The sequence below is a fragment of the Protopterus annectens genome, chromosome 13.part0 (genome assembly GCF_019279795.1).
Source record: "Protopterus annectens isolate FY-2018-M chromosome 13.part0, PAN1.0, whole genome shotgun sequence".
NCBI classification, from domain to species: Eukaryota; Metazoa; Chordata; order Ceratodontiformes; family Protopteridae; genus Protopterus; species Protopterus annectens.
Window position 1 is genome coordinate 335572902 of NC_056747.1, and position 24190 is coordinate 335597091.

The following is a 24190-nucleotide window of genomic DNA, read 5'->3' on the forward strand; positions in this document are numbered from 1 at the left end:
TTAAGGTTGGCAGGGAATTATGGGTAGGGGGAGGAGCTTGGAGCTCGGATCTAAGCTGTTGAAAACTGCCGGCTCGGATCCGAAGTCGGATCCGATTCCCATAGGTTGCTGACAAATGAAGTTTACCTACTCGGATGGAACGTTATGGTGAGTACATAACTTCTTATTTTGATGCTAGAATGTTGATAAAAAGTCTGATGAAGTGTTGTGGGATACTCCACGAAAGCGCTTACCATACAATAAAGTTCTCTTCTTGATTTGTATTTGTGGTTTCCGTACGCTTTGGTTGGATCGTTGGATGTGTTTGTGGTCTGTAAAGATTTCATATTCATTTGATTGAATTCATCCCATGTGAATTGTAACACACAAATGTTGACTGTCTTAACTGTAATAGAACTGAGTCGTGATTTTCTTACATCAGGCCTGGTGCCACAGCAGTTGGATTTTCATTCACAGTACTAGTGTCCTACATTTAGTAGAAGAGTAGAAAGAGATATAAAGGACTGAAGTCAGGTAACAGTAGATGGTGACAGTCAGCTGTGTGTGCTTTATTTATTTTTAATTTTATTGTACTTATTTGTTGACTGCGTAACCCCACTCTTCAAATTGTCCCCTTTCAGGGGTGACCCAGGGGTATTGTTTGGTGAAATGACTTAGTCACAGAGTAGACAAATGAAAATTGTAGGAATCAAATCTTGTACCTGGGGCACAGAAAGCAGCTGACTAACTGCTCAGAGCTGTAGTCCTGTGCACTAACGGACATTTACAGCAGGAAGAGCCTAATGTGGATTGAGGGTAATATCAGCTTTCCAGTGTTCTGTTCTAGTCTTAATTTGTGCTTTCCCCATCTTCTGTGATCCTTGCCTTTGGCTTCTCCTTAAGCAGCTAACATTTGTATTTAATATTTTTAATTTATAAGCTTTCTGTTGTTTTTAATGTTTTTTTTTACTTCATTTTATTTTAATGATGTATATTTCTGTGTTCATACAGTCCTATCTCTCCAAAGCAGCACCAGAATGTTGTTGTTAATGGTAGTAAAGCAACAGTCTTGGTAGCAGCCCTGATTTACAGCAAAATGACTTCTAAAACAAACAGTTGTATTTTGTTTTGCCTATATCAAGCCTGATATTTTCAGATTTTATTCTTTGTGCATCTGTTCTCTTTTTAGTCTAATGGATTTGTTTTTGGCTCCATCACTCAGTTTCATGACTGATTTTTTTCATATGTTTAGTATGGCTGACAAGTGCAGCACTCTAAAGTGCACGTTTTCTGCTTCTGGACACAGTTCAACACTTCTGCAAGGACTTGCTGCTCTACGTGCTCAAGGACAACTTCTTGATGTAGTTCTCACTGTAAACAATGAAAGTTTTCAAGTGCACAAAGTTGTCTTGGCTGCCTGCAGTGACTATTTCAGGTGAGATTCCCAAGTTGCAGCCCTAGAAATGAGGCACTGTTTTATGGAAGTGTATACGAATGTTTTTCATCATGTCATCCAAATTAATAAGTCTGTTCTGCTGCATGTTTGTTACTGTGAAATAAACTAATATTTTTAATTATAGGTCTACATGGTTGTCTTGCTGATTGCTCGTGGTTCACTGTCCAGTGAAGAGATGGGATTAGTGAGATGGTCTATTGAATATAATTTTTTTATTCTTTGCTTAAAGTGAACGTATTTTAAGTATTTCATCATGCTTTATTTTGACTCACTTAGGAAGTGTTGGTGTCTTAAGTAATATTACATACTGTACCATAATCTGTATTGAAGAAAACTGAATACTTAAAAACTGTGGCTTTGACATTTGTTACATACCATACATATTGCAATGGGTCATAAACATAAACAGAAACACGGGTTATTAGTTCCAACATTTAGTATGAAACGGTGAGTACATTTTCGACTTTTCGGTTCAGCAGTATACTTAAACGCACAGCTGCTATTCCGAATTTTGATAGTAAACCTGTGTATGTGTTTGTGTCTGTTTTTGTGTGTGTGTGTGTGTGTGTGTGTGTGTGTGTGTGTGTGTGTGTGTGTGTGTGTGTGTGTGTATTTTTTTTTAATACTGACACTGAAGTGCAGCATGTTGGGGGTTGTTGCACTTCTGAATGTGGCATCCTTTATATGAGATGTTAAACTGAGATCCACTCTACCAAAGTTGGTGGTTGCTCTGGTGGATGTAAAAGATCTCACAGAATTTATCAGAAAGAATAGTTTTATTTCATCAGCAGCCAAGACAAAGTTCCCCTACTTAGAGTTCATAGGCCAAGTGAAATTAACCCAGTTAACATCCATCTATCCATCCATCACCCCCTTTCTCCCCATTTCTGCAAATGGGGTTGGGTTATTACAGCAACAGTGACCATTATCGGGAACAAAACATACATAAGTGTGTGTGTGTGTGTGTGTGTGTGCGCGCACGCGCGCGTACATTTGTATGTTTGTGTGCTGTAGAGCAGTAAAGGCAACGGAGATACCAGTCTTAAAATATAGCATTATTTATTATGTAAAAATAAAAAAATGACTGTTCTTCCCAAAGAAAAGTCTTAAGGCTAACCCCAAGCTCACAGCTAGTGCCTTCAAAATAGTTCCATACTACTGAGTAGGTCTTTCTTACTGGATTTCTGTCTCTCTCTCATTTCAGGATTTCTTTACTAAGGTTCATAGGTGTTTACTAGGCTAGTGACCACAAGGGCCTTTTTAAGCCTGTTCATGTATCCCAAATGTTTTACAAGTTCTGGTACCCTTGAGAAGTGTAAGCAGAGGCTTGGGAGGTGAAACATTTACAAGCAGGGGCCTGGGAGTTGAACCATTTACAGGTTGCCTGTGTCTGTTAGAAACATAGGTGCCAAGCCAGGAATGAATTTCATGTTGCCCATCCAGTTGTCCAGCTTACACTTGAGTTGGGTTAGGGAGGAACACTGCTCCACATGGATGGGGAGAGCCTGTTTCAGAGACTGGGTAGTCTGTGAGATACATACCTGTCTCTCCAGCAGGTCCTACTTATATCACAGGCAAGGTTTAAATCTTTAGAATGGGCAGTTCTGGTGCTGTTTGCTTTGTGGATGAGCAGGAGGTCCATCAGAGTGGGGTCTAACAGTGCCCTGTATGCTAGGTATAGATCTACCTCGACAGCCTGTAGGAGACAATACAGGAATAGGGTCTTGAGGCAGTCTGCATAGGAGATTTTACTTATGCCCTGTATTCTTTTAGTGAGGCACCTCTGTCGGTGTTCCGTTTGGATATGCCTGGTTAGGTACACACCAAAGGAGGCATTGTATTCAATAACAGGTCTGACAAATGCCGAATACAGTGGAACAGTGACTTCCTTGGACCTAGATGCCATACCTTTGTTTATAAGTTGCACAACATCGAATGATTTCCTCACTACTGGAGAGGCATGATGGTCAAAGGATAGATTACTGTCTATGTTTGTCCCTACGTCCCTGACTTCTGGGTCAACTCTGAGGGGTCTGTTGTTAATATGAAAGTTACCAGGGGTGGATGACATCCCAAACAATACTTTTATGCATTTATTGGCATTTACTTTTAGTCCATGGCTCTGACAACAGTTGCATCTCTGTGTTAGCCCTTCCTGGAGAACATTTGTGTTTATGTGGGGATTCAGTGACTGCTCCTAATATGCAATCATCTGCAAATTTAGTCAGCCAGATACCATTAACATTGGCCTTAACTTCAGACAAGTAAATGCCAAAAAGGAGCAGTCCAAGGACCGATCCCCGAGGAATTCCACTTGTGATTGCCCTCTTTCTAGAGGTGGACTCCCCAATTCTAACTTCCTGGGTCCTGTCTGTGAGCTGTTTGGCTATCCACTGGGTGATGTACAGGTTTATCCCTAATCTCTTGAGTTTGTCAACAATGCCCAAGTGGGGCATTGTGTCAAATGCCTTGGCCAGGTCAAGATAGGCAATCTGAACCATTTCGCCCTCATCCATGTTTTAGTGTCTTTCAGCTTTTCCCGGTTAGGGGTTGCCACAGTGGATCCACCACTCTGCAGATTGATTGGCAGTGGTGTTTTTTATGGTGTCAAGTTGCCAGCACCGGCACTCAGCCTGCACAGAAGGCATACACATACACACACGCACCTACCTGCATGTCTTTGAAACTCATCTGACAACAGTGAGGACATGCAGACTCTGCACAGAAGTAGCTCCAGCAGAGAATCAAACCAGAGTACCTCTTGCTGTGAGGTGACAATGCTAACTCCTGCACCACTGTGGCCTCCATCCATGCTTTGGTGACCTTCTCAAAGAAGGCCAGCAGGCTGAGTAGGCATGACCTGCCCTTCATGAAACTAGTCTGGGTTGGGTCCAGTGTATGGAGGTTTACTATGTCATTACTGATCATTTCTATGATAATACTTTCCATGGCTTTGCATATAAGGCTAGTGAGACTTAGGGTCTGTAGTTTCCATGGTCTGTAGATGGCCCACCGTTGTGCAGAGGAATGACTGTCGCTGTTCTCCATTCATGAGGCATGAAGCCTATTTGGAGACTACAGTTAAGTAGCAATTCCAAAGGGCCTGATTTAGGTCATGCCTTCATGATATTTAGAAGACATCCTGGGATATTCTCTGGGCCCATTGATGCATGATGCAGTGTTCTTGGCCTTAGAGAGAGGAAAAAAGATCTGTTCCCTAAGGATAGCAGGGGGAGTTATATTTGATGGTATTTCCTGAGGGAAGGTTGGGGGGAGAGGTAAAGTTGGAGCCAAATTTGTCAGGCAGTAGGTTTGCTATATCTGTTGGCTCAGTATAGATGGCTCCATTTACAGTGAGCTCTGCAAACAATTGTGCATTGCCTTTGAGGTTGCAGACATGTCTAAAGAATGCTTTGTGGTTGTCCTTAGCCTGGGAGTCCAAATGTACCTCAAATTTGTCATTGGTAGACTTTATTTGTCCTCTGAATTGTTTGTTTTGTTTGTTAGTGCTTTTATTCTGCTGGGTGCTGCACCTCCTACTTTTTGCCATGATTTTCTTCCTTCTATTATACAGCCTATTGATTTTGTGATTCCACAAGGATGGCTTAGTTTTTGTTAGTTATGTACTTCTTCCTGGTGGGTACAGCTGCCTCTGTGCAACTATTGACATGCTTATATAGGGTTTCTGTAAACAGTTCTGCTTAGACAGCAGTGTTCTCCGGGTTTATGGGGGCTTGAAATTTTGCCATGTTATCACTTAATAGTAGGAATTTAGCCTTAGAGTAGTTCCTGAATATTCCAGGGTTAGCTGGGGGTCCAGGTTTTATTTTTACTTCTAAGGAGACCATTTTTGGTCTAAACGTACCAAGGAAGACATTACACTATGGGGTGTGCAGCACTCTCCCATATTGGTGAGGACAATATCCAGTATGGTTACACCCCCGATTGGTGTATTGACAGTCTGGTCCAGGAAGTTGTTTACAAAATCCTGGAACCTCTGTGCCTGTATGTTGGGTGTCGTATAGGATTCCCAGTTAATAGTGGTATAATTAAAGTCACCTATGAATATGGTATTGGATTGGATACTGAGTGTTTACAGTATGTTTAAATATATGGTATGGGTTTCCTGGGTCATAGAGGGAACCTATAGCGTGCAAGGAAGTGGTACTGGATTTTGCCTGTGGTGATTAGAACATGGAGTAGCTCAAAGTGCATTGTCCTGTTTGACCAGCCTTGAGGTATATTTATTTTTGATGTAAATTGAGACACCTCCACCTTTAGTCCCCGTTTGTGTAGTAGCTGGTCTAAATGTGTGGAAGGCATGATACCCTTGCACTGTCAGTGTGCTCTCCAGGGCTTTAAACCATGTCTCAGTGACTGTACAAACGTCAGCATTTTCTTGGTTGAAGAGAGCTTCTAGGGAGTGGAGTTTTTTGTTAGACTCCTAGCATTGAGCAGTAATACCTTTAGATTTTCTTGGTTTTGATTTTCTATGTCAGAAGTACTTTCAGTTTGGAACTGCCTAAAAAAGTCACTATGGGGGAAGATGGTGTTTTAGTTAATTGAAAGGCTAGAGGGGATAAGTACAGACCATCCCTGGCAAAGCAGTGTTGTCTGTTGACTATCTGATTCCATGCTGACAAATATTACACCCCCCTTAGAGTGACACCATAAACTAAGACAATTATTAAAGTTATTCATCTTTTGTTCATATTGTGGCATCATCCATGGAGAAGGTAAAATTCTACTCAATGCTAGGCTCATACCAGCTTGGGCTACATATTCCGAGAGCTCCACAATGTCTCTCTTCATATAGTCTAGGGAGGTATGTATCAGGTCATTTGCAGCCTCATGGTCTGTGATTTGAGTCATACTGGTGCTTGTGCTACAGTGACCTGAGTGCGTGCTTAATATGGTGGATCCTAGCCCCCGATAAGCAACTGACCATGACTTTCTCCTTACTCAGCCTGGTGAGAGGGACATCAGTGTGTCTCACGATTGGAGTCTCCAATGACCAGAATGTTGGATTGTGTGATGGCTTGCCTTATAAGCTTAGAAGTAGAGGCTGCATGAAATGTGGCTGTAAGTGTTGGTATGGGTGTTATTTTGAAAGAGTGCATATAGGGCTGCTGAGGGTATTTGTTATGTGTACTTCATCTAGGATGTCTTAGAGTTTAGGAAGGTTACATGCAAGTGCCTCAGCATATGTGGGTCTGTATGTCTGCTTTAAATTGTGTGCGATAGGAGTAGCGTGTGAACTACTGACCACCTTATTGACATTAGAGTACTTTTACGTGATAGCTTTGTCTCCAGTGACATTGTATAAATACATCTCTCACATACCAGAGCAGTTTGTTTGAGAATTAAATGGTTGTCAGTAAACAAGAGGCAATTTCTACATTGCCTCTGGATGCCCATTTCACCAAGCTGGTAAAGGAGATAGAGGGAAAGTTCATATCCATGGCAATAGACCCTTTTTTATTGATTAGACAGTTGGAGCGAGAGTATAAAGAAGGGTCAGGAGTATCTGGTTTGCAACTATGGGGACAGTGCTTGTCACTGCAAACTAGTTGTCCTGTGTGCAACTATGTATTGCTGAAATTTCAATCGTGATTTTACAGGAAAAATGTCACTCAAGGTGTCTGTGTCTGTACACAACATTGCCAAACACTTGTGGGGAAACTAATAAGTAGACCCTTAAAATTTAAGCATGAAGTATTTAAGCAGATATTCTGAAGTTAGAAACAAATCGAGCAGTGCTTACTGAAGGCAAAGAATTCGCTTGTCTAGAATGGTGAAAAGAGGGGAGTCACGTGAATGGCTACTGCCTAGCTACTACTAGTGCTGGTCTCACCACAGCTTCACAGTGCAAAGATACAATGCTCCTTTGCTTCTTCTCTCACCAGAAGCAAAACATTAGCACCAATCCCAAGATGAGAAGCAGGCCACAGTCTTGTCCCAGATGATGTAACGGTCTGTAGGGTTGTTGTAGCCTTTTCTTGGTAGATGCCTTGAATAGCAACCAGACCAGTCAGGAATGTCAAGCACAGACACTCACTGCCCAACAAGAAATGGTCAGGAATCAATGCACTCTGCCCCTTCTCTCACCAGGAGCAGAATATAAGCACAAATTCCAAGCTACCACCTGTGAAGCAATTATTAGACTTTACATAGTGATCAGCAGTCTCACACACACACACACACACACACACACACACACACACAAATATACACCTACACATGGTTTTGCACGTTTGTGTATATTTTGTTACTTTTCTCTTATCTTGCCAAATCAATGAAGAGGTATCAGTCTGTACCAGAAAAGCTTTTTAACCAACTGGTGTGCAGTATGTATTGTGAAATTCTGTTTTTTTTTTTTTTTTTTAGTTCACCTGCAGAGTAGGTGGTGATGAGCACTGTGATGCATCAAAAACTCTAGAAGCCATTACTCTGGGGAAAAAAAATGTGGCTGCAACCAAATTCTGCATCAGATACTATCCAGGTAGAATAGATATGCCCTAAACTGTTTGGTTATTACTTCAGCTGGGAAACCCAGCACTACTTATTAAAACTGTAGTTCATAGCGTCTGTCCTGTTGTAAGCTGTGTCTAGGTCATGCCATAAGACAGATAAACAGAAATGGAAAAAAGTTATTTATAAAACAAATTTCTCATCTCTGTGAGTGCCTTCCCTGTCCCATTAAAAAAGTAGTTTTATTTTACTTCTCAGAGATTGAGCACATTTTCCATTTGTGTTTCAGCATCATGCCTCTGTTATGTTCATTTTCCTGACCACTAAAATGTGTTGCAGTGGTCATCATTTTGTTGACAAGGAAACTTTCAAGCATATGGGAAGTAGCAGTATTGCTTTATCAAACCCTGTACTGTTAAGTTAGCAAGTAACTGCTAAGATATTCTACTTGTGACTCTCCCTTTGCAATTTCTAAGAGGTCTCTCACTTTATAGTCCCTTCTTGTCCATACAGCAACATCATCCTGCTAGGATAAGCAGTACTCCCGGCCTGTGCTCCTCAGTTCTTTCTTGATGCTCACACAGTTTGGATCTCAGTAATAACTTGCTTTGTGAAGAAGGATACTAGGATGCATGCTCAAGAAGACAGATCTTGTAAATGTACCCATGGTGATTGATCACTGGCAGGACATGCAAAGGAATAGCTTGTAATTTCTGTGGAAGAAGTACTGCATCTGCTGTTGCTACAGGTGTCAGGTTTATTCCTTCAACTTTGTTCAAGTAAAAGGAGATGCTAAAATAATTCTTGAATGAAAGTAGGATGGATGAGGGAAGGGCAGGGCAACGCAACATAGGAATCACCCAGTGGGTCTCATGCAGGGTTTTGTGTAGGAGCAAGAGAGGAGAGAGAGAGAGACACCAAGTTACAGTAGAAAACCTCAGCCAGCAGCATAGTCCAAGATGGTACTTTTACTCTGTGACTGTCAGCTCTCCCCTGACAGGATGTTCTTCATGTTTCACTGTTGCAGTCATTACATTTGGGTTGTCCCTGCCAGGGTAGCCCTCGCCGGCCAGAATACCAGAGGCTTAGCATTTCTTCATCGGTTGCTGTTGCTTGAGGACTGATGTCAGGTCTTCTAAGGCAGCCGATGCCATTACATCAGTCTTCCTTGCCATGGAGCCCGAAGCGGAAGCAGTTCGCACAAGTGCTGGTCGGCCGCTACCTGAATTTTGCCTACCGAATTGAAGTTGAAGTCTTCTAAAGCTAAATACCCCATTGGGGATCCTTTTTTCTTGCACTAACTGATGTCAGAAAAAGTTAATAATTGTCTCGCCTGTGGAAAACAAATACCACACCCAGACTTCCACTATTATTGCGTCACTTGTTTAGGCCCAGACCACGACGTCCCTCGTTGTCGCTTCTGCGCTTTGTTCAATGCCAGAACTATCCATCATCAGGCCCTTATTGTAGCCAGATATTTTCGCTTACAGTCCTCGAATTCCGATATGGCTTCCGTAAGCCATCTGACAGCAGATCTTCTGAAAAAATGTAAAGATAAAGACAGAGACAGACCGCACAGGTCCAAACCTACCAACAACACTTCCGTTAAGCTAGTCGTCAGTTCTCCGGTCCTCAGTGAGGTGCTTTTCCAGCCCCTGATGCCCACTTCTGTTGATTCGCAGGCCACTACCGAGACCCTTTCGGAATCCGGTATGCCGCAAAACTCTTCTTTGATTAAGGATCCTGCGGTCGTCTCAACCTTGGATGGGTCCGCAGCCGCTGAGCATGCACATGCTTCCGAGGAAGTCCTTCGCACTACCGAATCTCGACACAAACCGACGTCTTCTTTCGTGACTACCGTTCTTTCTAAAACTGCAGAGATTTTCTTAGGCCCTGGGTACGAACCACATCCAAGAAACAGACTAACCACTCTCAGGCACCTGCTACCTTGCCCCAGTCTCAAATGCTTAAAATGGCAGAAGACCTTATCATGCTGGTCAGGGGAAGCCAAGCTACCCTTTCTAAAAAGAAAAGAGATCTGTCCCCTGTAGTTTTGTCTGAAAAAGAGTCAGATGAATCTGATGCATCTGAATATGAATACTTGCAACCCCTCTCCACTTATGAGGATTCTGATGCAGAGGATTCCATTCCTTTAGCCTCTCCCCCGGAGGATTTTTCCTTTGGGGAAACCCTGCATACCTTAAGGGAGCATTTCCAATGGGAGAGTCAGGACCACCCCCAGTCTAAAAAGCGACTCGGAATTCCTGGATCTTCCACAACACAGACCTTTCACCATCCCCCAAGTCCTGGATGTTGTGGAGGATGTTTTACACAAATCCAGCCTGACTCCTAAGGCCCTTCCTCCTGCTCCTAGAAAACCGGACAGGTACTATAGAGTCCCTGACTCCCACAAATATCTTTTTTAAAAATCCTACAGCTGACCCGGAGGTCATTTCTCAAGGGCCAAACGGAATTAAAGCAACCTCTACTAAGAATCCCACCCCTCAGACAGGGACTCCTAAGCTTTAGACAGATGGGATAAGAAAGTATATACCTCAGCTACTCTTGCTGTCATGGCACTAAATTGTCAGTTCCATATGCTGAAATTTCAGCAACATACCTTGGAACTCCTTAAACAAAAAATGTCTTCCTTTCCTGCTTGGGGAGAATCTAAAGATTTACAAGAGTTAATGCATTCTGTAAGTCAAGTAACTAAACACCCCTTGCACTGTGGTTTTGACACCCTACAAGCTTCTTGCAGGGCAGCAGTCACTGGATCTGTCATTAGAAGGCATGCATGGCTTAAGGAACAGCCCCTGCCAGATCATGTCAAATCTAAATTGTTGGATGCCCCCTTGCACAAAGATAACTTCTTTGACACTAAGGCAGAAGAGGTCTTAAAAAAGATGGGAGAAAAAACAAAATCTATGCAAACAGTTAAGGATTTCTTGCAGGTCCAGCCCCCTAGGTTCAGCAGGCATTGTCCCTCCAAACACTGGTCCTTTCCTGCTCCCAGTAAACCGGCCCAGCCTAGGCTCTGTGGAAGCAGACCCCCCCAGACAGCAGCCCCAGGGAATGCAGAGATCTAAGCAGTGGACTACCTCCACTTCAAAACCAGGGAGCTGTAAGGTAAAAACTCACAATGACTCATCTCCACCCCCTCCCTCTGCCCACCTTCACTTACCCCTAGGAGGAAAACTCTCCTTTCACTCATGCACCTGGGCCACCATTACCAAGGACTACTGGGTTCTGAACATTGTGTCTCAGGGATACAAATTTTCCTTCCACACAATTCCAACCTCAAAAGGGTTCCCAGATCTACCACCAAATCAGTGGGCAGAGGCTCAAAAGCAAACACTTTCCCTGCTCTCTATGAGGGCAGTAGAGCATGTTCCTGCAGAACAGATAGGCCAAGGTTTCTACTCCAGACTTTTTCTGGTGCTCAGAAAAGAGGGCATCTGGCACCCCATCTTCGATCTATCCATTTTCAACACCTTCCTGGTGATCCCAAAATTCAAAATGCTCACCCTCCAGCAGCTGCTACCCATGCTGTCCAAGGACGCTTGGCTAGCCACCCTAGATCTAAAAGAGGCCTACCTCCACATTCCTATCAGGGAATCATGCAGGAAATATCTCTGCTTCAGGGCAGGATCCCAACACTTTCAGTTCTCTGCGCTTCCCTTTGGCTTATCTACTGCTCCCAGAGTTTTCACAAAATGTCTGGCTCCGGCCTTTGCCTTTTGCAGACAAAGAAATATTCAGATTTACCGATATTTAGATGACTGCCTTATTCAGACAGACCGCCAGGAGAAGCTGCTCAAGCACCTGACCTTTGTAAAGACCCTATTAACCTCTCTAGGGTACACAGTCAGTGAAAAGAAATCCAAACAGGTGCCCAGCCAAAGGATAATCTTCCTAGGAGCAAGTCTGGACACAGCTTCCCAGATGGCATACCTTGCTCCAGAGAAACAAATTTTCCTGACAGCCTACCTCCCTCAACTAGCCACCAGGCCCCAGCTAACTGCAAGGAAGATTCTGCAAGCTCTGGGGTTCGTGGCATCTTGCATACTACTCATTCCATATGCCAGACTGCATATGAGGAAACTTCAGCGGTACCCAAAAAGCCTTTGGTGCCAACACCCTCAAGACCTGGAAAATCTTCTACCTATAATTCCTTGCCTCAGAACAAATTTTCTTTGGTGGGCAACAGCATGCTCCAAGAACAGGGGAATGCCTTTCTCCGCACCCCCAGCTGCCAGACCCTCACCACAGATGAATCGTACTATGCTTGGGGTGCACACCTGGACGGCAGGTGCATACAGGGCCAATAGAGCCCACAGCAAATCCCTCTGCACATCAGTCAAAAAGAGATGATGGCTGTGCAGCACGTCTTGATAGCTTTCAAACCCCTTCTTTCTCCAGGGGCTCTCCTGATCAAAGCAGACAACCCCCCTGTGATATGGTATATCAACGAGCAGGGAGGGACTTTCTCCTACCCTCTATGCAAGCTGGCCATGAGCCTTTGGCACACAGCTTCTGCCATGTAACTGCACCTATTAGCACAGTTCCTACTAGGCTCTCTCAACTCCCTGGCAGACCAGTTAAGCAGAAATCTTCTGGACCCACACTAGTGGCAACTCAACAGAAGTACCTTCACCCCAATAACTCAGAAATGGGGAACCTCGAAGGCCGACTTCTTTGTCTCCCACACCAACCATCAGCTCAGCAAATTCTACACCAGGGAGCATCACTGCATGGCTTGGAAAGTGGATGCCCTGTCCTTCCCCTGGGTCAGTTTATCGGTCTATGCTTTTTCTCCCCTACCTCTCATCCCCAGGGTACTGCTCAAAATAAGGGAGGAAAAACCATGGACCATTCTTATAGCTCCAGACTGGCCCCACCAGCACTGGTACCCCTTGCTGCGCAGCCTATCCTCACTTACCCCCATGGCATCTTCCTCAGATTCCAAACCTCCTGACCCAGAGGGAAGGGTAGTTCTTGCATCCCCAATTGCAGACACTCAATTTGGCAGCTTGGCTTATTCCCTAACCTCAAACAATCTGCCAGCCTCAGTAAACAGGTTCCGGATGTTGTCCCTGAGACCAGTCTTCCTAGCACCAGAAAGACTTATGCTGATAAATGGAAAAAATTCTGCACCTGGATCCAGGCTAAGGGAGCCAATATGGCACAGCCCTCCCTCCCTCTGATCCTGGATTACTTAGCTGACCTACTACACAGAGGCCTCTCGTTCTCTTCTCTAAAAATTCATGCCACTGCTATTTCTGCTCATGTTCCCACTGAGCAGCCCCTTTTCTCACACCCTTTGATCATACAGTTCCTAAGAGGGGCTAGCAACTTGAGGTCACCCAGAAGGGCACCAACACCAGCTTGGGACCTTAACTTTGTATTGGAAAAGTTCACTCTGCCCCCTTTCGAACTAGCTTCTTCTGCAGAGGTAAAATTTCTCTCCTCGAAGACAGCATTCCTTCTGGCCATTACTTCAGCCAGGCGAGTCTCTGAGCTGCAAGCACTCATGGCTGTGGAACCCTTCACCATCTTTCATGCAGACAGGGTATCCCTCAGATCTAACCCATCCTTCATGCCCAAGGGGGTGTTCAGCATGGCTCTCAACCAATCCATTCATTTGCCCACCTTTTTTCCTAATACCCAGAAAAAGGGGGAAAGGATTCTTCACCGTCTAGATGTGCGCAGACAGCTCAGATTCTATCTAGACAGGACTAAATCCTTCAGAAAATCTGATCAATTGCTGTCTAGTTTTGCTACAGGGGCAGAAGGCAAAGCCATCTCCAAACAAGCCATTTCCAAATGGATAGCACACTGCATCCATTTCTGCTGCAAACAGCATGGAAAGCCTCCCCCAAGGGGGTCAGGACACACTCCACCAGAGCAGCCTCCACCTTTACAGCTTTCCTCAGAGGAGTCCCCACCAGGGACATCCTGGAGGCTGCCACCTGGACATCTGCTCACACTTTTACCAAGCATTACCACTTGCCTTTCTTCTCCAGATCCAGAGGCAGGATTTACTTCTGCAGTCTTGCTGGGCATCCTAGCCAGTCCCTCGTTTCATTTACTGTCTCCACCCATTTCCTCAGCTTTGGGACTCAACCCAAATGTGATGACTGCAACAGTAAAACACGAAGAACATAGTACAGTTGTGTACACTTACCATAAATGTAGATGTGGTAGAGTGTGGCCAAATAGCAAGGCTTTCAGGAATGGCCACAATGCCACTAAAACGAGCATAAGTACTCTCAAGATGCTAAAAGTATTCTCTAAAAGACCAGACACAATGAAAGGTATTAAAATATTTAATAAGTAATAAAACGGAAAACAAGAGGAAACTGAATACAGTAAACAATGGAGTTTCAACCACAGGGATATGAAAACAATAATACAGTTGGATAGTTTCTCACATGCAGAAAACAATACTAAGCTAGTCTCACTAAATGTCCCTGACTAAAGAATTAATGTTTCCTGACTACTTACTAAAGCAAGGCAAGCTGATGTGTGCTGAGTATCTTACCACAGCAAAAGACATATGATATGATGTCTCTCTCTGTGTGAATGTGTGAGAGATATATCATGTCAGAAATCTTTCCTGTCAGGTTCTAAAGTGCTGCTGTGAGAGTTCCAAAGAAACCAGATGCTGGTTAGAGGATGACATCACCTCTGGTCACCTGACTGGCACAATACACACACAGAGCTTTGCTAAGATATGTGGCAGTATCTGAAAGCAGTAACACAATTTCAAACTTAACAGCCCTTCCAGGGTTCTCTGATAAGCATACACATTTGATTAACTGCAACAATACAACCTAATATACATGCATACATTCTTTCTGTCCAGCAGGACCTACTTTTGATGCATTTTTAACACAAGTAACTTTACAAATATATTTTAACTCGAGCATCTGTACAAATCAGTGTGATAGTCAAATAACATAAAATTCTTTACAAAACTCCAGCTATCGATCCTGGCATATTTACACATGTACTGCCCTACTCTCCCTGGCATTGATGGCACTACCTCATAACATCACATCAACAACTGTCTTTCAGTCCAGCATTACTTAAATCACTGTATTCTTGCCTTATCTTAAACCTCACTCCTTCTGAACATTATTCTGTGTGTATTGTTCCCATAAATTCCTGTTTATTTCTATGTAATTAGCTCCTTCCCCTTACTAAAGTTCCATCTTCTGGTGCTTTTATTTCTTCAACAATGTTCCATACTTCAGATAGACTTGGTTTAGATTTTAGTTTCCATTTTCTAGTGATTGCTTTTCTGGCACCCAGCAGAATTAAACATAATAAGGCCTTACTGTGCCTCGGCAATTCAGAATTTGTGTCCTAGGCCAAAAGAATAATTTCCTTAGTTACAGGCATTTTACCCCCCCCCCCCAATATTTTTGACATTGTACTCTGTAGGGAATTTTTAACATTTCCCAACTCATTACACTCCCAAAAAATATGCTCCGAGTTACAGCTTTCTTCCCCATCACATTTCCAACTTTTGCTATGTACCTGAGGAGTAATTCATTGACGTCTATTTGGGATATAAAAATATCTATGCAAACACTTCCATGCAAAAATCCTAAACCATATGGACTTTGTTGTATACTTGGAAAGCATACATATGTTCTCTCATTGTTCCTTTCTACATTGCTTTTCCAGTCTCTCTTTCCAATCTTTTCTAGCCTCCTATGAGTGATTCTTAAGTTATCATGCAATATTTTATATGAGTTATTAATTATCCCCCTTTTAACAGCAACTTTTGCTCTTCATTTCACTAACTCTACCAAAACAGTACTCCCCTCTCCCTTTCTCTTTACCTGTACTCTAATATCAATCCCTGATAGGGGAGGCAGTCTTACCTGCAATCCAAACTTCTTCTTGGCCTCATTCAATTTTATTACCTTCCCCTCTCTAGTTATTTGTTCCTAATACCTTGGTTCCTCTGCCGGTTTTCTCCTGAAATTTCTAGCCCGTCTTGATTATTTTCTGTACCACTACTTGCAATCTTCCCTGCTTATAGGTTCATTAGTAAGTTCTAGTTTATCTGCCCTAGCAGGTCATTTTAAGCCTAGCTAGTTTCACTTTTTTGTGCTCAAATTAACCTATCCCATTTGGTTAGAGATTGGCCTTAGTAATCCCATAGTTTATAATTATATATTATCCCTAATGAGACTGGGGTCATACCAAAGATAGTTTGATGAGACCCGTGCATGCAATAAAGCATTTAGGAGCTGCCTCTGTCCCTTAGCAGTATGGGGTACAGCATAGATCCAAGTTGCACTTGTATATGGACAGGGATGGACTTTGTTTTATGTGGATGGAGAGTGTGTTCCAGAACAGTGGTATCATCTACAAGATATATCTGTTCTTGTAAAACTGTTGGCAAAGTCTCCAGTTATGTGTTGGCATAGTTCTTGGAATACTTTCTAAAATGTTATGAGTGGAATATTCTGCATGGGTGGTTATCATTCCTCTTAAGAATCCCTTTCCACTATACCCTTCCACTTGTATTATATATGTTAGTCTTAACTGCATAGCTATACAATAGCCCTTCAAATCAGGTAATTTTAAATCACCCTGTTCTGTTGGGATGATCAACTTATCCTACTTAACTCTTGCCCTTTTTCCCTCCCAGATAAATTCCTTCAACTCTTTTTAACTATTGTCTACTACTTTTCCTCTGATTGATAAAAAATATGCCTGACGTATGTATGTGTGTATTAATATATATATATATATATATATATATATATATATATATATATATATATGTATATATACACATATACACACACGCGTGTATGTATGTATGTATGTGTGTGTGTGTGTGTGTGTATATATTTATATATATATGGTTCCCTATCAGAAGCCTGAAACACTATAAGCCTGAAAATCAAAATCCTGAAAACTATAGACTGAAAGTTCAAAATCCTGAAAGACCAAAATCCTGAAACTCAAAATCCTGAAAACACAAAATGGACATACTGACGTCATTGTGGCTTTGCTATTGTTAGCCCTGTGGTGTTGGGTCATGCGTTGGGTTCAGGTAAGTGTGCGGTTGGTTTTATGTTAGGGTGAAGTGAGTTAGGGTTAGGGCGCAGGTTAGGCATGTATGCAATAGTGACAAATATTGGGGTTAGGGCGGTTTAAGTGAGTTAGGGTTAGGCTGGGTCAGGTGAGTGTGCGATAGTGATGGACCTTAGGGTTAGGGTTAGGGTCAGGGTCAGTTGGTAGATATTAGTGTCTTTATAGTGACATATTAGCATTATTTGTGTTTTCAGGATTTTGAGTTTCAGGATTTTGGTCTTTCAGGATTTTGAACTTTCAGTCTATAGTTTTCAGGATTTTGATTTTCAGGCTTATAGTGTTTCAGGCTTCTGATAGGGAACCATATATATATATATATATATATATATATATATATATATATATATATATATATATATATTTATTTATTTATTTATTTATTTATTTTATTTTATTTTATTTTACATTTGTTAACCGGGCTAGTCTGACTGGATATATTTCCATTTTCAGTAGAGGCCCGGGGAGAAAAGCTCCGGCAATTATAGAAATTACAACATTAAAAATTTAAAATTTAAAGAATTAAAAGTAGAAATTGACAGAATTATATATATATATATATATATATATATATATATATATATATATATAAACTTTGACTAAAAATATTTTCACTGCTTGCATCGTACTATCCATATCCATAAACAGAGCTTCAAATTTCTCAGTTTTTGTATTGTCTTTTGTTTAGTTTCTTCACTCATATCATTCGCTACCATAGCAAAAGATTTATTTTCTGTAACTACAAATGAATTTAGGATTTGTAGCTTCATCCTTTTTTACAATTTTACGAAAAGGTATGTGAGCATGATTTTAGAAATATGTTTAATAAGAAATGTAATGTTTTCCCTTCTTCGAACTTGGAAAAGCGTGAATGGGAAGTTTTAAATTACCTTAAGCGGCAGGAGGTAAGGTTTATGAAACCAGACAAAGAGGGTGGGTTGGTAGTGATGGACATACATAATTGTAATAATCGGATGTTTCAGATTTTGCAAACTAATGCATACGAAGCGGTGAAAAGAACCAGCTTAATGGAGCTTATAGGATTAAAGGGCAGCATATGGACTTGTTTATAGACCAAAGAATTGACATGCATCTTTATAACTATCTTAATAAGATAGCACCTGTAACTCCAGTTATTTTTGGAGTACCTAAATTTCATAAGAACTCGGAACAGTCCTCCCTTATACCCAATAGTTGATGGGCGTAATAGCATTACTTTAGCTTGGGCAAAATTTTTGGATACCAAGCTAAAAGTGTTCTTGGGGGATGAAAATCGTATTTATAGACTCCTATAGATTTTTGGAAAAGATAAATAGTCTAGCATTTGATCCTAATGATTTTTTACACACTGTTGACATTAAAGACTTGTATACAACTATCCCGTAGAACACTGGTATCCAATGAGTTACTGAATTATTGCTAGAAAAAGGTGTCCCTTAGGCCAAAATAAATTTATTTGAAGAACATTTGGAACTGGCCCTTAATAATTGTCGAACTTTTGAAGAAACCTATTTTTTGCAGAAAAGTGAGGTGGCCGTGGGCTTGCCACATGGAGCAGTGTTTGCAAATATAGTAATGGCACACTGGGAGCACATATTTCTTTTCATTTGTAATTCTAGGGGTTCCTTTAGACTCTACACTTGGTTACCTGGACAGTATTTTTATAGTGGATTCTGAACCTTAGATCTCATATTGAACCTGGTCTGAACTCAGCGGTTAGTGTTAGACCAGCTTTATTAGGAGATAGATGAGTTATCTAACCTGTCCTTTCATGTTTTATTTTGTTTTATTTTATCTTTCAGATTTTTAGATTTGTTTGTTTATTCTTTGCATAAATAAAATAGTACAAATGATTGATGAGAGCATTTATTATATTAATTATATATAAATATTGTTATGACACAATTGATGGTCTTTTTATTCTTTAATTATATTGTATCATGTTTATAGTATTCATAACATAATGAAAAGCATTATTTTAATAATAATAGTATAAATATTAAATATTATATATAATATGTTGGTTTAATAATATAAATGAATCAATATTTATGACTGATGAGAACCTGTTTTATTAGACATTATATAAGTATCGTCATGATTAATTGGTGATTTATTTATTCTCTATTTTCATTTGTATTAGTATAGTGTTTATAATATTTATAATACAACAAAAAGTTAGATTTATGAATTGATCTTGAGATATAAAATCATGTCAATGTTCAGTTTGTGATACACAACCTGAATATAATACCTGCCTATGCTGATGGAATATCTTGTTGTTTCCGAAATAATTATATAAAATGTTATGCATGCTAGAATAGTAGTGCCTATTCAAACCTGACGCTATTTTGGTAATATCTTTTTAAATGACTTAATTGGTTATTTTAATTGATGGCTTAAATTGGAATATTGGGAGTGTGTTTTTATATTTAAAGACTGAATTTCAATTAATTAATGTAACCTGATGAAGCGCGCCATGGTGGTGCATGAAAGCGCTTGTTTCTCTTGTTAAATAAATTGTTTGTACCTATCGTGGTGGTTCCTTGCAGTTTTCTCTACTATTGTCTAGAGGGGGCAAGAGAAGGACATAGCTAAATTTATTGAATTCATCAATGGCACGACCCAGTTCTTGGTGTTTACATATGAATTTAATTATGAAAGAATGTCCTGTTTGTACTTCTTGAGAAGGATGGATTACACAATGGGTACACATCCAAAATGTTTAGGAAAAGTACATATTCAAATTCATTCCTCCATTTTAGTAGTTCTCATCTATACCATCCAAAAAGATCGGTGGTTAAAAGTCAGTAAGGGCCGCAAGCATTGTCACTTGAGATAGTGATTTTACCAAAGAAATTAATAGATTGGTGGATATGTTTAGTGAAATAGGCTATCCCAGACACTTTTTAAATGAATTAGTGGATGAGGTGTGCTTAAAGAGAACTAATGGGCACTTTAAACCAGTCTTGAATAAAATAAACGGGGAGGGTAACAATATATCAAATATTTCTAGTGAAGCAGCCCTGATAGCAGTAAGGAATAATGCCAATTGTGAGTCCCATAAGAACAGGACTAAACGAATGACCTTTATAACTATATTTGGTACTAATTATAAATGGGTGAGCGAAATTTTATACAAGAACTGGACGATTGTTAAGAAGTATCATTTTGTTAGAAACAAAGTAGGGGACCAGTCACTAATTGTTTGCAGAAAAGGTTCCAGTGTTAGGAATCTGTTAGAGAATGGGCAAACTCAAGACATTAGGAATATGTCTTGTATGAAGAAGTGTGGATTTTGCCCTTACTGTAAAAATATTAGGATGGGAGAATCCTTCATTATTCGTTGTGTAATTTATAAAATTCAAGGAAAGTACAATTGCGATTCAAGAAGCATTGTTTATGTTGCATTGTGATAAGTGTCCTAGTTTTTTCATGGGTAAAACTAAATGTAGGCTGCGAGAGAGGATTTATGAACATGATTATTAGGGTCTATATTATTTGAATAAAAGTTCAAAATATTGATCGTTGTAAACAGCGAAAATGCCCAACATCGATGTGTGTTTTGTGAGATCGCTGTACAGTGAAGATTGGGAAATTTGCCCTTTCCTCACTGTAGTGCGATCTCAGAGTTGGTATATATAATTAGCGGGGGGTGTAGGGCGCAGCCCCCCACAATACAGGATTCTATGTCCGGCATTTTCGCTGTTTACAGCGATCGATATTTTGAACTTTCGTTCAAATAATATAGATCCGATTATTACATCAGGAAGAATTACCCTAATGCAATAGCAAGGCATTTTCAGCAATATAAGGATCATAGGTTCAAATTTATAGCTATAGATAATGTGGGCATTAGCTATAGGGGTGGGTCATGGATGCTACAGCTAGAGAAAAAAGAACTAAGTTGGCAGATCCTGTTGAATGCCAACCGTTGGCTGGAGTCAATGAACATTGCTGCATTAGTAGCCTGCTTAAACTGAAAGCACTGGCCCAATAAGGGTATACGATGGGGGTGGTTTTCCGTATTTTATGTTATATTAATTTGCTAACATACTTTTTATATGTGTTTTAATAACTGGGGGAGCATATGAGAGGGAGTTTATAATGGTGGCATTTTTTACCTGTTATTTCTAGTATTTTACAAGTCCAACTTTAAGCTTCAAACAGCACTTATAATACTTCATTTTATTGAATTTAAATAGTATCCATGTCTAAAGAGATTGTGACTTGAAAGGAAAACTTCATTTTTTTTATCAATGGTTTTAATAGCACGCTGTTTTGTCATTTTTAATTGCATTTTTTGTATAAAGTACCAGTCGGAATTATTCATAGCATTTAATAACATTTTTTGTGTTTTATATAATATGAAACTGGATGCTATATAATTTAATAGGAAGAGGAAGTGACATAATTTCTAATTTTAATTGAATGGAGAGTGATTTAAGATTTATTTAATTGTTGTAAACGACTGTTCTTTTTAGCTGAAGTTCACAAATTAGTATAGACAAAAGTGCTTATCTTTTAACTTTATTTGGTTATTAAAACTTTTCGTATTTCATTTGTGGCTTTTCCTTTTAGCCTTCGTAGATTTAAGTGTTAAGTTTGTAAGGTGTTCTGTCTTATCATTTAGGATAAAATCACTCTCATCAAACTAAACAAACAACTCAGGGAACAAATAAAGTCTACCAAATCAAATCTGAGGTAAATTTGGCCTCCCAGGGCAAAGACAACCACAAGGATTCTTTAGCTATGTCTGCAATCTCAGAAGCAATACACCAATTGTGTGCAGAGCTCATTGTTAATCAGAAGATATAGCAAACCTACTTGCAGGCAAATTCAGCTCTAATTTTACTCCTATCTCTCCCCCTTAGCCTGTCACCAGGAAATGCCATAAAATTAACTCTCCCTACTGTCACTGGGGAACAGGTCCCGATTGCTTTCTCTGTGGCCAAGAACACTTCATCGGTGGGCCCTGACAATATTCAGGATGCCTTCTAAATAGTATGAAACATGACCTATCCTAGCTTCCACCAAGGGAGTATTGTTCATGGGTTGGGACTGGAACATGAGATGCAATAATGAAGATGTGTCAGGGGGACCTAGCAGGGAAAATATAACAAAAGAGGGTAGATTTCTGAAGAAATGTAAGAATTTTTGGAATGAAACGTGAATTCACTAGCAAGAACCTCTGCAGCCTTTACATATTATTCCCCAAGATACAATAACTGGGTTAGATGTGACAGAAAATATGTTTACTGGAGCATGGGTATTTAATTGAAATGTTTGAAATGCAGCCAGTAACTATTTCAGACCATGTACTGGTACAAAAAACTAAGATAAAGATGCAGGGAAGTCAAGTAAAGTGAGACACTTTTGCTTTCTTACTTACCTTTTAAAACAAGAGGAATTTAAGGAGTTGGTAATGGAAACAATTCAGTTGCTGTTGGGGAGATACAAATTTCTTTAGAAGGGAGTAGTATAACATATAAATGGAATTTAAATTATAGTACAATTGAGAGAGACATATATTGGAAGTAATTAATGGGGAATACTTGGAGGGATTATCAAAGTTGAAACTATTGTAGACAAAGGGGAATCTTTCAGAAGTAGAAGTAGAGGAGCAATTCCTGAGAGCTAAAGAGGAAATAAGGGTGTTTGGATAATATGCATGAGTTTAGAAATGTTGTTAATCAAGTATTTTTTTTTATAACAACCCCTTAACACAATAACTATTAGCACAATGACTTGGGCAACAGAAGATACAAAGGCATGTTGCCAAACACAGGAAACCTGTAACTAAAAAAAATAACCAGAGACTCTATAAAGGCAATTTCTGTGAAAATCTGTATAAACCAGAGGAAATGGGAACCAAGAAATGGCACAAAATTAAATATTTACAGAGGACTTAAATACACAAAAGTTAGAGGAAGATAAAATTGAAGAATCAATAGCTAAGATTGCAGGTAATGAAATAAAATAATTACGGTATATAATCAACAAAGAAATCTCCAGGAACAAATGGTTTTCCTGTGGAAATTTGAAAGGTGGGGAACAAAGTGATAAAGATCTGGAAGGTTTTATTTAACAGTATTCTAGGAAGAAGGACAATATCATTACATTAGAAGAAAGTTGTGGTGGTTGTAAGACAGGGCAAAGACCTTATAACCCAACTTCTTAGACCAATTTCAATTTTGAACTATGATTATAAAGTGAGCATGTCTATATTAGCTAAGAGAATGGCTAAGGTGTTGCTAAAACTGATAGATATGAGTCAGTGTGGTTTTTGTGGAGGGGAGGCAAGCATCTGATAACATTAATAGAATGATGATCCAGAGGGAAACCGTGCAAGATGTCACTTTTGTTGCTGAGTCTTGATGCATAGAAGACATTTTATAGTGTTAGATGAGATTTTGTAGTAAGGCATTTGTGGTATTTGCATTCCCTGACAGATTAATGAGGTTAATTAAGAAGATGTCTAAAGGGTCAGAAGCAAGAAACACGGTAGAAAGGTTTCCCTTTGGCATCCTTTGTTTGAACAGTGGCACCAGACATGGTTGCCCTATTTCTCCTTTGCCATCTGTTTTATACTTAGAGCCACTGGCAAAGAAAATAAGGGAATCATTAATTCAAGGTTATAGTTGGTATGGTACTCAAGAAAAATTAGCCTGATTTGCAGATATTAGTTTGTATTTGATGAGTCCAGAAAATGATATTTCATTGTTGTGGGACATTTTGTGACCCTTTCAGTTTTTTTTTCCAGGGTATAAAATAAAGACAAACCAAAGACTGTAGAGGTAAATTATGATGCTCAATACATAGATCACCATTGCACTAGCTTAAGCTATTTGGATCTTACCCTCTGTAATGGTTAGATGGTTAGCTTCCATGAGCTTTGGACTCCTTCCCAGGTGCTCCAGCTGCTAGGAGTGCACAGGCTGCTCCATGTAAAAGGCATTTGGAGAACCAAAACACTTCAGAGCTTTTTGACAGCAGAAGTAAGTGCTTCTTCGGTGGGCCCCATAATTCTGTTAGTTGCCTAGTAATGTTCAAGGGCTGAGTAGTTATGTCCCGGTTGGGGAAAGCCTTCCTATTTTAATTGAATTGTATGAGGATAAACCTGTGTTTTCTTCTGTCAGAAAATGCTTATTTATGCAGAAGAAA

The 24190-nt window shown here is 40.2% G+C and overlaps 1 protein-coding gene across 1 annotated transcript in view; it reads left to right on the top strand.

The window, feature by feature from the left end:
- The first annotated feature begins 1119 nt into the window (after positions 1-1119).
- KLHL26 (kelch like family member 26) overlaps positions 1120-24190 on the top strand; it is a 34715-nt gene continuing 11644 nt past the window's right edge. Inside the window, exon 1 of the mRNA XM_044053955.1 lies at positions 1120-1414. Within this exon, the coding sequence (XP_043909890.1) occupies positions 1173-1414 (242 nt within the window). The 5' untranslated portion in view covers positions 1120-1172. The remainder of the gene's footprint in view (positions 1415-24190) is intronic.